Source organism: Triticum aestivum, chromosome 2A, assembly GCF_018294505.1.
Source record: "Triticum aestivum cultivar Chinese Spring chromosome 2A, IWGSC CS RefSeq v2.1, whole genome shotgun sequence".
Lineage (NCBI taxonomy): Eukaryota > Viridiplantae > Streptophyta > Magnoliopsida > Poales > Poaceae > Triticum > Triticum aestivum.
Genome location: NC_057797.1, coordinates 753,426,617 through 753,440,163, shown reverse-complemented (window position 1 = coordinate 753,440,163; position 13,547 = coordinate 753,426,617). Strand labels below are relative to the sequence as shown.

Sequence of the window (13,547 nt, the reverse complement as noted above, 5' to 3'; positions counted from 1 at the left end):
GCTTGGCCCCGCATGAAGTAGTCTTCTTCACCCTGTAAAAAAGAAAAGCACATGAAAAAGGGATTGAAAATGAACAAAAAAATATTTGCCATGGTATAAAATCTAAAAAATGAAAAATAGGTGGAAAAGCTGGTAGTTGCCATGTAAGGGGAATATGAGTTGCCATGTGGCATAGTTAGCAGTTGCCATGCAAATCCAGCAAGAGTTGCCATGCTAGCCAACTTGAAGAATGATAAAAATGTCTGATATGCCAGGAATGCAATTTCAAAACTAGGTATGGGATGAGCACACTAGCCAATGGAAAGATGGCAGTTGCCATGTAGGTACAATAAGAGTTGCCATTTGGCCTAGATAGCAGTTTCCATGTAAAAACAAGCAGGAATTGCCATGCAGTTAAAAAAGGAAGGAAATCATTTGAAAAACAGCAGTTGCCCATGTGGGGACGATGACAGAAGCCCATGTGGCAAGCTGAATGGATGCATTGAAAAATCAAAAATATAGCACTACATCAATGAAAGCACAAGGAAAACCTACTTCTTGACTGGCTTTCCCAGGTCTGGCAGCATGACAGGAACCCTGGTGTTGGACGTCGTCGTACGAGGAGATGACCTAGTGGAAGGGGTGTCACCAGCAATGGGGGCACCTTTGTTCAACCGAGTAGAAACACGGGTTGGCGTTGGTGCCTGTTTCTTCGTAACTGCTCGTCCACCAGCTGTCGCCTCCCTGCACGTATAAGATGGAGGAAACAAGAGGTGGCAATTGTCAGACAGCAAACTCGTTGCCGCACTTAGCAAAAACAAATACAAAAAGTGATCCGTCTGATCCAAAAATGTAGACAAAACAAAAAACTAAAATTAAAGTCGAATCTCCTCCTAGCAGCTACAGGATCGGTCCTAGACCTCTTGCAAGGAGAACCCTGCGCAACATTCTCTGGAGCCCTCCCCCTCTTTGATGGCAACAGCCCCTCACCTCTCGCAGCCGTATGTTCTTTAACTTTCTCCGGTGGAGGGACATCTCGTGCATGAACTTCAACATGTTCATCATCATCGGTGTCCTGTTGCACGTTCTCCATGTCATCGTCATTATCCTTGCTGAGACCAGCGTCTCCATCTAGTTCATCTTGTGTGTCAGCAAGCTCTTGGGAACTGTTGTAGTCATACCGGCCACGGCAACCAGTTGGCCGATGTGTCCGTTCTGGGACAAATGTAGTGAACTGCCTCGCAACCGCGTCGCTGTCGGAGCCATTAAGGGACGTCCACCCCTCAACCAACTTCCCGAGCAAGCCGGTCATTCCGGATGCAAACTGCCCAATTAGATGCTCAATAGGTGCCCTCGCTTGTGCACGAAACAAGAAGCAGCAGTGACCAACCATATTACAGTAACTAGCACGACATCAAAAATAATGCAAGGCAACCATAGATATATGTCTTTGATTACCTCAGTAGGGCAAGTCGGAGCTGGGTGCACGTCCATCCACTTTCCAAAGTTTTGAGGCCCCCCAAACACGCTGTAGTCTATAGCATGCTTGGCCATCAGCTGGAAAAAACCAAAAAAATGGCAAGGATGTAAGAGAGAGAATGATGAACACTAACTAGCAGTTCATGCGTTGCAAAATACAAACAAAAAAAGAAGACGTGAATATAAGTTTCAGCACGAATGACAGAGTTGCCATGTGGAGTGAGACATGGATACCATACTCAGACAGCCACGACTAACAAAGGTAGTCATCTCTTGTTAACAACAGACGGTTGCCACACGACGATATGTTATGCCGCAAAAATTTGTAAGAATGCCGTGTAGAGAAAGAAACCAGAACTAACCTGCAGTTTTCCATATTTGGTATCAGTTATCCTGTCTGCAGCAAGCACAGCCTTGACATCATCGATAGTCCACACAGAAACAACAAATTTGTGCGTAGGCGGTGGGCCTCCTGTCCCAGTGAAATCCACGGTGAACAGATCAAGACAGTCGACGTACATGAGCTGATGTACATCAATTTTAAAAAGAAAGAAATATCAGTTGCGCTCATGGTATTTTACGAGAAAACAGGATAATATATATGTTCCTACGATCATCAAGTTGAAGTGCATGAAAAAGAGAGAAAGAACAAGTTGCCATCTGTATGTGCTAGTTGCCATCATAGTGTGATGGCAGTTGCCATATTGTCATGATGGCAGTTGTCATCATAGTATGATGGCAGTTGCCATATTGTCATTATGGCAGTTGCCATCTTGTTATGATCAGGTTGCCATGCATGAATAAAAGGTGTTAAAAAGAGTGTTCACAGAAAGGACTGGTAAAAAATACCATTAAATGTAGTCGACAACCCTTCTGGTACATCTTGCTTGAGAATGCATCATGCAGGAAGTCGGCAATGAACTTACACCAATTCATGTTCTTCACATCTTTCAGTTTCGCCTGCACCACACAAAATTTAGGACAACGAGTTGCCGCATCAGAAATCAAATGGAAAAAACATCAAAAAACACAGGCAGTGACTAGCTTGCACATGACATCGGAGCAAAAAAATTGAAGGAAAAATAATGTAGTAAAGATAGGTCATTCACCAGGATGGGGAAGCATTTGTTGCTTGGGCGAAGAGAAGTGGTCGGCGCGAAAACAGCTGAGATGAGGTACATGAGTAGTTTCATCTTAAAAACCTTGCCATGGGTTTTCATGGCCTGCAGCGAATCTGCCAGTACAGACGTGTTCGGCATGGATTCCAACCCAGGAAACAAAAGGGGAAACAACATTTCCTCGGTCTTGTTATTGACCTCATAGGGGACTTTGATTTGTCCACGGGGCACACCCAAAGTGCAGAACACGGATTCCTCGTTCAATGGCAGTCTTCCACGTCCTGGAATCACAAATTCCCTGGAGGCGGGGTCGTAAATTTCACCAAGCCAGTCACATACAGGGTTGACTAGATTCGTGCACCGGACATTCATCATAGCCTGCATACCCATCTCAGCAGCAACTCCCTTCTGATCATCGGTAAATCTTCAGTTAATGAAGTCAGTCGTTCCTGGGAGGCCCTGTTGCGAGTACGTTTCTTCTTCTGCAAAAAACAGACAAATGATCAGTTGTTGCCATGTTTTCACTGTCATGAAATTTTAGTTCATGACAGACGACTGCAAGCTCGAGGTGGCAACCAATAACATATGCAGGAGGAAGAGGGTGTGTGGACAGTTACCTCGTCGCCCTCTTTTCTCCGTCCAGTTGCCCGATTCCGCTATGGTGGATCCATGAAATAATCATCATCGTTTTGATGATCACCGCGAGCCATTCTGCTGAGGTAAGAACAGACCAAATTGTCATTGTGGAAATGAAAATGCAGGAAGTAAGCAGTTGCCACCTAACAGAATGTCTTTCCCGCATGGGCTCGAGTGAAAAATGTCAAATAGTGAATGCAAAAATATCACATGAACACGCACGCACCCCCCCCCCCTATGATTGTTGAAAACATAAATGTGGCAATTAAGCACATTGGTTACATTTGAAAAAAAATGTACAGATCGTAAATGCACTTAAAAACAAAAAAGTTGAAGTTGCCATGTTAGCACAAGGTAGTACGAAAAGAAAGTCACAAAATCCTCCACTACAAAAACCTAAGATGTGGCAGCTCACACCCTGTCCTCATACAACAAATGACTTGCCATGTGTTTCAATGGCAAAAATGTGCTAGGTTGAAATTGACATGTTAAAATGAAACACAGATATCACAAGTGTGTTCAGATATCACAAGCGATGAAAAACATCTAATGAACAACCTGAAAATTGCCACAGTGTGTTCAGATATCACAAGTCATCATGGCAGAAACACGAAAATTGCGTCTTCCGTACAATGAATTTGCCACATTATACTGACTGTAACATGGCAACAGACATGTTGTGTTCAGACAAAAACTTGCCACATGGAAAGCATATATATGGCATCTGACACAGTTGATGTGCAAATTAGTTGCCATGTTATGCAGCCAATTTGCCACATTATCCTGTCTACAACATGGCAACAACCACCATGTGTTCATAGTCTATTGCCACAAGAATATACTATCCAGGTGGCAACATGCATAGTTGATGTGCAGATTAGTTGCCATCCAGTGCAATTGGTTACTGAAACTACAGTGACTACCGATTTACTGCACTTTACCATTCCTACAGTGTGGCAACTATCACAATCAGTCAGGAAAAATTAGTTGCCACATGGAAAAAGCATGTTTGTGGCAACTATGACAGTCATTCAGGAAATTAGTTGCCGCATGGAAAAGAATGTTTGTGGCAACTATCACAATCATTCAAGAAATTAGTTGCCATACAGTCATGATAGTTACTCAAACCACCACGTTTGCCTTCATACTGCAGTTTTGAAAAACAACTAACTAGATCTAGGGTTCAATGGCAACTGTAATGACTTGAAATTCATCTCCAAAATTCTCCCCGAACTGATCGCATATACCAATTCGAAGCAATGCGCGACTATCAGACCGGAAAACAACGGCCCAATCCCAAGGCATAACTAGTGTGTGTCTCCGGACAGGCAGAACCACACTGGCGAGACCGCCACCGCGGCGGCGACGAAACTGCCCAGTGCCACCGAAAACGGCAAGCATAGGACTCCGCCGCCGGCGGCAACGCCAGCGCATCGCCAAATCGCCTGAATCTCTACGAATCTCGAGCGAAGCATCAAACACCGAGGGAAGGGGAGAAAAATACAGGCAAGGATTGTGAGAGTGGGAGCGAGCATTACCTTCAATCTGTAGGCGCTCCGGCGAGGCCGCTCCGGTCCGGCGAGCACCACCGACGGCCGCGAACTCCGTCAACTCTTCCGCCTCCGCCGTCGCCTTCTCCCCTCGTCTTCTCCTCCAATTATCTGAAATGCGAAGTGGGTTGTGCGAGTAACTGTGGGGATGACTAAATGGAACCATGAGGGGTAGGCGGGCGAAGTGCGCGATGTGTTTGACGTCAACCACGGTCGGTGCATGGCGTGCAGGCCCATAGCAGTTCCACCGCATGCCCCCGAGTGGCAACCGCTGACCACGGGGGGGGGGGGGGGGGGGGGGGGGGCAACCGACGTGCGGGCGAACTATGTCACACATCACACAGTCGCCTTGTCCTACGTGGCATAGAAAATCGGCCAGATCGTGTCAAGATTCGTGCATATAGTACTGAACGGTAATGGATGCGTGTGGTCGAGATGGTCAACGCCCACATGTGTGGGCGTTAACGTTTCCGTAAAAGTATACCAGTTCGTACTGGTTCCGGAATCAGGGTTCGTGAGGGACTCGTTCACGCACCAGGCCTATAAAAAGGACCACCCATCGCCTAGTTGCAGGCCGGATCATAACCATCCTCCGATCTGAAGCTCACGGCGGCGCAGATCAAGCCTCGCCGGAACATGTCGTCGACCACTGCACTACCTAACAAAGCCGTGGAAACGTGTTGCCGGCAAGAAAAATGCGCACGCATCGCCGGGACCGCCATCGACCCTAACTGGTAAGTGGAGTTCCCGTTCCCCTGGCCCGATCGATTGCAACAGATATAATATGTCATCTCTCATCTCGCCTGATGGCTGATGGGACTCGATCGTGCTATATACGCGGCTTGCAGGACGGATTGGGCGGACCTGATCGCCGGGCCGGCAGGCCTGATCGCCGAGCGTGTCCTCGCGGATGACGTTGCCGACTACCTCCGCTTCCGCGCGGTGTGCCGCACATGGCGGCGATGCACCGCGTCCCCGCACGCGCATGACAGCCTGGACCGCCGGTTCCACCCCCGGCGGTGGATCATGCTCGCACAGACCCTCGGCGCCATCCGGAAGCGCCGTGACTTTCTAAACATCTCGACCGGGGAGCGCATCCGGGTGAACCTGCCGGAGCTCCGCTACCAGTACGTGTTCAGGGCCACCTCTGATGGCGGCCTCATCGTGCTGTGCGACAAGCGCACCTACGTCGTCCGCCTCCTCAACCCGCTCACCCGGCAGCTGACCACCCTCCCGGCCGCGATCAGGCAGCAGTACACTGGGAGCACCCAAAGACGTAATGGCAAGTACACTCTATGTGGCGATTGTGCGTTGGTTGCCGGCCTCGCCGACGACTCAACCGTATTCCTCCACATGGACCCTTACTAGCTATTCACCGCCAAGCCCAGCGATAAGCAGTGGACGCGGTTGCACACCGGCCACATCATTACAACCTTGCCATTCGCGGGCTGCTTCTACTGCCTCACCGAGACAGCCCTCATGGGGGCGGACACGACCGCGTCCACAAACCCGCAGCTGGCAGTGGCGTCCGAACTGGGTGATATGGGTTCTGCGCGGTATGATCAAACCGTGAAATTAGTGGACAACGACGGGGAACTAGTTCTTGTGTGTCGGATCATGCGTGACAATAACAACACTTTCCGGAAAGGTTATGAGGTGTACCGGGTGGATCTGGAGGCAGGAATCACCCTACCGATGCAGCAAGGAATCGGTGGGCGCGCCTTGTTTGTCTGTGAGTGACCCTAGGGGCTGGGGCATGCTCTTTTGTTGTCCACCAGGCTATCCAATCATGTTCGTGCTGACACCGTCTACTCGTGCAACCGCCATGTCGATGGCCCACCGTGGATCGAGGCCTACCTTCTCCTTTATGGCGATACGCGGTTATGCAGTGCTACTAAGACTAGCCACAGTGGGAATAACTTTAGCAGTAACATCGAGTCCAACTCAGCAAATTTGCTTATGTGGCAATGAGTTAATGAGGAGAGAGGTAGTTGTAGTAACTTAACTAGTTACTGTAACATCACATGTCCCAATGCAATATGAGTCTATAACCTAATAAATAAATCTTTGCATGTTACTACCCACTATGAAGGTAGTAACATAGTGTAGGGATATGTGTATGTTACTAGTGTATGTTACTCTCCATTGTGGCTAGTCTAAAGCCTATCATCCCCCATCTGGCCACCCCATCCGAGGCGGCAATGGCGATGGCAGTGCCATTGAGCCCTGCCATCTCATATATGGACGCATCCGAGTCGACGTCCGTGATGCCCAGTCATGCAACGTCATTGAGTCTGTGTCGCACTACGTGTGCGGTATAAAGATCATCGCACATGAGCGGCGTCGGAGTGAAAGGTTGAAGCTGAGGCGCCAACTCTGATACTTGTGTGCGTTAGATTAGAGTAATATGGGTGGGCAAAGCCAGTAGCGAGGCTCAATTTCTCATGACTGATTCATTAGACGTACCAGTTTTGCTACTCTTGTGATTGATACGCGGTTTCTTGTGATCTATAAGGTGATTGATGTTTTATACTACAAAATCATTGTCAACACCACTTTACGTTTGTGGCTGGCCAGCAATTGTGCCTTCATTGGCTAATAAGGCAAGGAGAAGACGTATGTGATGCAAGGGCGGGTGTTGAAGGCGGCGAGATGCACAATTGATCGAGCTGTCTTAACGGATTGCGAGTTTTAGGTTGGTGTCTTTGAAGCTAGTTCTAAGCAATATAATATGTGGATATAAGAAAACATTCAGTGTCATTAGGTTTCTTTTGTAAAATTACTCTTTGTGAAGAGATATAAGAACATTAATTGGTGATCTAAACGCTCTTATATCTTTTTACAGAGGGAATACTTAACAATACTTGTAGCGAGAGCAGCCACGCGTGTGATGGCGGCGAGCGTTTCTCTCTCACACACACATACTATTACCCCTTTATTGCAGAACATGCGGCAATCCCGACATGCTAGCTTTCCTAGAGGTGCACCTTTAACCTTTATTTCCTATAAGAATATATGATTTTTTTTCAAAAGAGATTACCCCAGTCTCTACAACAAATGATGCACACAACCATATTATTAAACATAAATCAAGTTCAAGTCACGGAGTTCCAGAGATGGAAGAAAAAAAAGAAAAATAATACGACACACCCAGTCCAACTCAAGATTATACATAGCTCATCCACATAATCTACGAGTGGCGCACAGCCCAACTGGTTATAAACCCTGCACAATTGTTTCCAGCCGGTCGCACCTAGAGGCCATAAGCCCCTGCAGATCCACATGCTGCAGTGATGACCACATATGGATTAAAGTTGTCTTCCTGTAGATAACCTACAAGAAATTAGGTGTATATGATCATTCCGGTAATTCCATATTTTCCAAAGAATGTCACCCACATGGATTTCTTCAGCTTATGAGGAATACCATCTAACCAGTTTCGAAAGGAATTTGGAATACTCATTCACGGTGCTAAATTGTATGCAACATGAACTTTGTGCCAGATCAAGGTAGTAAATGGACATGGCAGAAATAAATGATGGATTATCTCCTTCTGATCACAAAAGAACATTTTTTGCTACCATGCCAATTATGTTTAGCAAGTTCATATTTTGTAAGAACTACATGCCTCTGCAAAAACCACATGGAAACGTTTAGCAAGGTTGTATTTTGGAATGGATTTTCATTTTCTAAATATGTTTTCTATGAAAAATAGGTCTATTGTCCATAAGATCCGCATAAATGGTCTTCATAGTGAATACACCATTAGTGGTTAACTTCCACCGGAACGATTGTGGCATCTAAGTTAGATTGGTCGACATCAACCTACAAACCAAATGGATCCACTTAGTTCGTAGTAAAGCCCTGCGAAATTGGATGTTCAAAGGGCTAGTTCCAAGAACAGAAGCCACTAAATCATATTTACTGAACACAATATTATACATGGTCGGGTATTATAGAGCTAATGGAGTGTCACACAACCAGTTATCTTCCCAAAACATCATTGATTGCCCGTCACCAACCTTAAAGGAAGCTATCTTAAAAAAGGATGATTTGACCTTCATCAAGCCCCTCCAAAATGGTGAATCAGTAGGCTTAGCATCTACTTGGAATAACGTTCTGGAGTTTAGGTATTTTTTATGCAAGAACTCTGCCAAACACCTTCCTCATTAAGTAGCTTATACAACCATTTGTAGAGTAAAGACTTGTTTTCAGTTTTGAGGTTTTCAATGCCCAACCCACCATGATCCTTAGGAGTACATAAAATGCCCCATTTAGCAAGTATGTATTGTTGCTTCTGCTCCTTGCATTGACAAAAGAACTCAGACTGATAAAAGTCTAGCCTTTTCATCACTCCTTTATAGTTATCTCAAAAAGGATAGCATGAACATCGGAAGACTAGTAAGGACATCGTTGATAGAGGTAAGTCAAAAGCTTACCCTTCCAGCTGCTGACTTTTTTTGCGAAGCGGTCTTCAATAATTTTTCCATTCCTTGTCGGTGAACTTATGGTGATGAATGTGAATCACGAGGTACTTAAACGAAAGGGATCCCACCTGTTGCCTGTACTGACTCTCCTCCTATTGGGCATTACCAAAACTGAAGAGCTCACTTTTGTGGAAATTAGTTTTGAAACTCGATAGTTGTTCGAAAAGACATAGGATCAACATCATATTAACTGCTTTTGGATGGTCATTTTCTAAACGCAAATGACTATGCCATCCGCATATTGGAGAATAGACATCAACCAGATGCGGAATAAGACCCCCCCCCCCAACTTGACCATCCTCCTTAGCCCTTGCTATGAGAATACTCAACATATCAGCCATAATATTAAATAAGATTGTTGACATAAGGCCACCTTGCCTCAGTCCCTTCTAGATTTGGAAATAATGACCGATGTCATCATTGACCTTAATCCCAACACTCCCACCCTGAACTTAAGAAGCTACTTGTTTCCTCCATTCAGCCACAAAACCTTTCATGCGGAGGGCTTGTTGAATAAAAGACCACTTCACCTTTCGTAGGCCTTTTTTTGAGAATCACCGGGGGGAGCTCCCCACCTGAATATATTGCTCAAAGGACTGTCGTGGCAGTGAGTACAGAATTACATAGGCAAGGTGCAACGTGCAGAGAGGTAGGAGCTCCACGAGAAGACGTCCTCCTTGTCTTGTGAATGCACAAGACGATGAGACCAGAGGTCCAGAGCAGAGAGAAGGTTCCTCAGGGTTATTACAGAGCTTTGATCTACTAGTCGAAAGACCATGTCATTACGTGCTTCCCAAATCATCCATAGTAAGGCCAAGAGGACCGAGGGCCATGTCGTGGTCGGGAGGTGAGGAGGAGTAATGACGTCCCATAAATCAGTGATTTCGCCAGATGGTGGCAGGAGCCCAAGCCGTTGCCAAATTCTGTTGGCAAGAGGACACGTGATGAAGAGGTGGTTGGAGTCTTCGGCTATCGTAGCACACCGAGGGCATATATCTGAATCGATTATATGCTTGCGTGCAAGGTTGGCTCTAGTGTTGAGCCAGTCTTTGAAGAGTAGCCAGGCGAATACTTTGAGCTTCCGAGGAACCTTGGCACTCCATATGAAGGGAGCCATGAGATCGTTATCTAGCCGAGCCATGAGTGCACTGTATGCATGCTTGGTGGAGAAGGCAATACCATGTCGTAGGAGCCGTTGGTCTTCCCCCGTCGATGGCATGACATCCTGCAAAATAGCCACAAGCGACACAAGCTCTTGTTCTGCCGTGAGGGAGAGGCGATTACAGAGGTTAGCTTGAATACCGAAGCGCAAAATGTTAGCCACTTTAACCAGCTCTAGGGTGGAGTGTGAAAAAAGGTGGGGGAAGGTGATGGCAAGGGGTTGAGAGACCAGCCACGTGTCTAGCCAAAAGTATGTATGTGAACCACTATTTGTGAGCACGAAGGATATATTTTGTAGAGTAGGGATTTGCTGTGAAATTGTGCGGCATAGAAAAGAGCTTTGCGGGGAAGAGGAGACTAGGGCGTTCGGGTGTTGAAGATCAAGCCACTCAAGCCATGGTGTTTGTGCAGTGGAGAGTGCTTTGGCTGCAAATTTCATAAGGAGACAGTTGTTTTGAACATGTAAGTTTTTGAGCCCTAGACCACCGAATTGTTTTGGTAAACAAACATTTTCCAAGCAATAAGACATCGAGCACCTGAACAAGCATCTTCTCCTGCCCAAAAAAAACCCTTCTGAGAGAGTCCAATGTTTTGATAGTTTTCTTTGGAATGCGAAAAATAGACATGAAATAGGTGAGGATTGAGTCCAGAACCGTAGAAATGAGTATGAGTCGATCACCTTTATCGAGAAGCTTGGCTCGCCAGCCGGTAAGTAGTTTCCTAGTTCGTTCTACCAGAGGGTTAAAAACATTGGTGAGAGGCTTGGTCGGGGCGAGAGGAAGACCGAGGTAAGTTTGCGGGAAGGAGGCGCATGAGCATCCCATGGCGTGGGCGATGGAAGCAGTCGCTGCTTCGTCTGTGTGTAGGGTGGCTAAGGTGGTTTTGGAGAAGTTGATGGCGAGGCCCGTAGCGTTCAGAGTCCACCTTAAAGATAACTCCATCTAGTTTAAGAATATTTGATTATGATGCTTAAAATGTAGGAAAAAATATACATTAAATACCTTTCTCTGAAAAATCTAATAATTTCGTTTCGTTTTTGTCTCAATAACCTTGTTATACCAGCTGTGTCAAGCTGCAAAGACACAAACCACACTAACTTTGATACTCGGGCGACGAAAACCCCTACAGCTTACTCATGTTAGAATATATACTCCCTCCATTCCATAATGAAGTACATATAGATTTTCTGAAAAGTCAAACTTTACATACTTTGATCAAGTTTATAGATAAAACTTTTAGTATCTAGACTATGAATATATATAATATGAAAACATGTCTTATAATGTATCTAATAATATGTATTTGGTAATCTAGATATATATATTTTTTCTATAAAATTAATTAAAATTTATAGAGTTTGATTTTTCAAAAAATCTATACGCACTGCATTATGGAGCGGAGGGAGTATTATATTCGACTGAAGTGAAGTGTGCTCCTCAATTCATCATGGAAACGTGGAAGAACATAGAGAGGTCATAAAGAAAAACGTTGGTCGATGAACGCATCAGGTTTTCGCTAAACTATATATGTGTGTTCCTGTAAAGGATGGAATATTTAATTATCTAATTAAGATGCGTTATGTTTATCCGATGATGAAAAGGAGCGAGTACGTCCGTAGAGAGCCGGACAGGGCCGTACGTAGCAGATGAGGTCGTACGTATCCATTCTACAAAGAAGGGCACGTGCACGTATATATAGGTCAGAACAGAACTTTGAGCGTGGGCGGTTCCCATGGATCCACGATAACTCAGCCTCGTTTTCCGTTTTGTGTGGCGGCAACAGGGTCTACGACGACGAGACGAGATGACAACGTCGTGCGGGCATGCAATGTGGTGGGCTGGGGTGGGGTGTCTGTCGGGGGAGACGACCGATGTGGAGTTGACCTTTGCTCATGAACTGGAATTGACGTGTGGCCAGCCACACCGGCAGCGATATGTAACCACAGGATGGATACGTATATACTCATGGGCCATGGACCATGGAGGAGATCGATCAAGGACCACAACGCGAGAAAAGGGAAGTTCAACCGTTTCGTGTCGGGCCACGGCACAGCAAGATCACTTGTTCTTAATTAGCTAGCCGATCCAGCAGTCAAATAAAAAAATAAAACAGAGACCTCCTGCCTCCAGCATTTCGTTGTCTCGTTTAACTCTTTGCCATAGGAATAGGATGCAAATTGTGTGCTTCTTCTCTTTTTTTTCTTTTTTTTTTTGCAAAAGTTCTTCTCATGCGGAATGTAACTCCGGAGTGTATCCCAAAAACACTTTAGAATGACTTTTCGATCAATATAAAGAGAGGCGAAAAAAATAAAGGAGGCCAAGGTTCCCTGTGGCGACCTCCCCATGTGACACGGACGGTGCCTCCATATTTTATCACAGGGCCACCTCCTCCTTGCTCCTCTTCCCCTTCTATCGCCAGCTCGAATCACTGGACAAAGCCCCGTGCAGCTCTTGATGGTGGCAGGGTCGTCTTCTTCCTCTCTCTCCTCCCCTCTCTCGTGTGTCTTCAACAAAAGCTAGATGTGACATCGCCGAGCGCTGATCCTCCACGGTTGTTGGTCTGCTCGCTGGCCTGGGGCGGGGTGGACGAGGTCAAGAGAGCCAAGAGATTACTTGACGTAAAGAGATGGTTGTGCATTGACGGCTGTCGCACACCATGGAGCTGCAAGGATCGTGAAAAAACTATGGCAACAACACTGGCGGAGCTTAGGCAAGGCCGAATGGGCCATGGCCCGCCCAGCTCTGGAGCGTTTCCACACATTATAGCAAGCCCATAGGTCATAGAATGCCAGGTAGTAGAAATCTTTTACAGCCTGGCCCATCCAGTCCGCCCAGGTTTTTTGTGCATGCTCCGCCACTGGGCAACAACACGTAAGTGATGTCGGTGGTGATGCTGCTCGAGCACCCGGTCTCGAGCTCTGGGGTAAGAGCTTAGGCCTGATCCAATTTGGTTATACCTGGCAATGACGATGTTTTTATGTCGTTAGCTTGTTCAAGGCATTGCTCAAATAAGTTCGTGTAGGTTCTTCAAGGCGACACCCTAGATTCTGATCTTGGGTGGTCGGATCCGGTGACGGAGGAGTTTGAGCCCCCTTCCTTTCTAAAGGCGTTGTTGTTGAACATCTCATTGTCCATGTG

General features: G+C 46.2%; 1 protein-coding gene across 2 annotated transcripts; it reads left to right on the top strand.

The window, feature by feature from the left end:
* Positions 1–5,353: 5,353 nt before the first annotated feature.
* On the top strand, positions 5,354–7,539 carry LOC123186454 (uncharacterized). Of its 2 annotated transcripts, none has more exons than XR_006493637.1 (2): positions 5,354–5,496; positions 7,340–7,539. XR_006493637.1 is itself a non-coding variant. In XM_044598217.1 (2 exons), exons 1-2 carry the CDS (start codon positions 5,399–5,401, stop codon positions 6,128–6,130), a joined length of 618 nt encoding a protein of 205 aa, XP_044454152.1. In that variant the 5' UTR covers positions 5,354–5,398; the 3' UTR covers positions 6,131–6,691. The 2 variants fall into 2 exon arrangements, 1 of the variants encoding a protein (XP_044454152.1); XM_044598217.1 differs by lacking the exon at positions 7,340–7,539 and adding an exon at positions 5,611–6,691.
* The last annotated feature ends 6,008 nt before the right edge of the window (positions 7,540–13,547 follow it).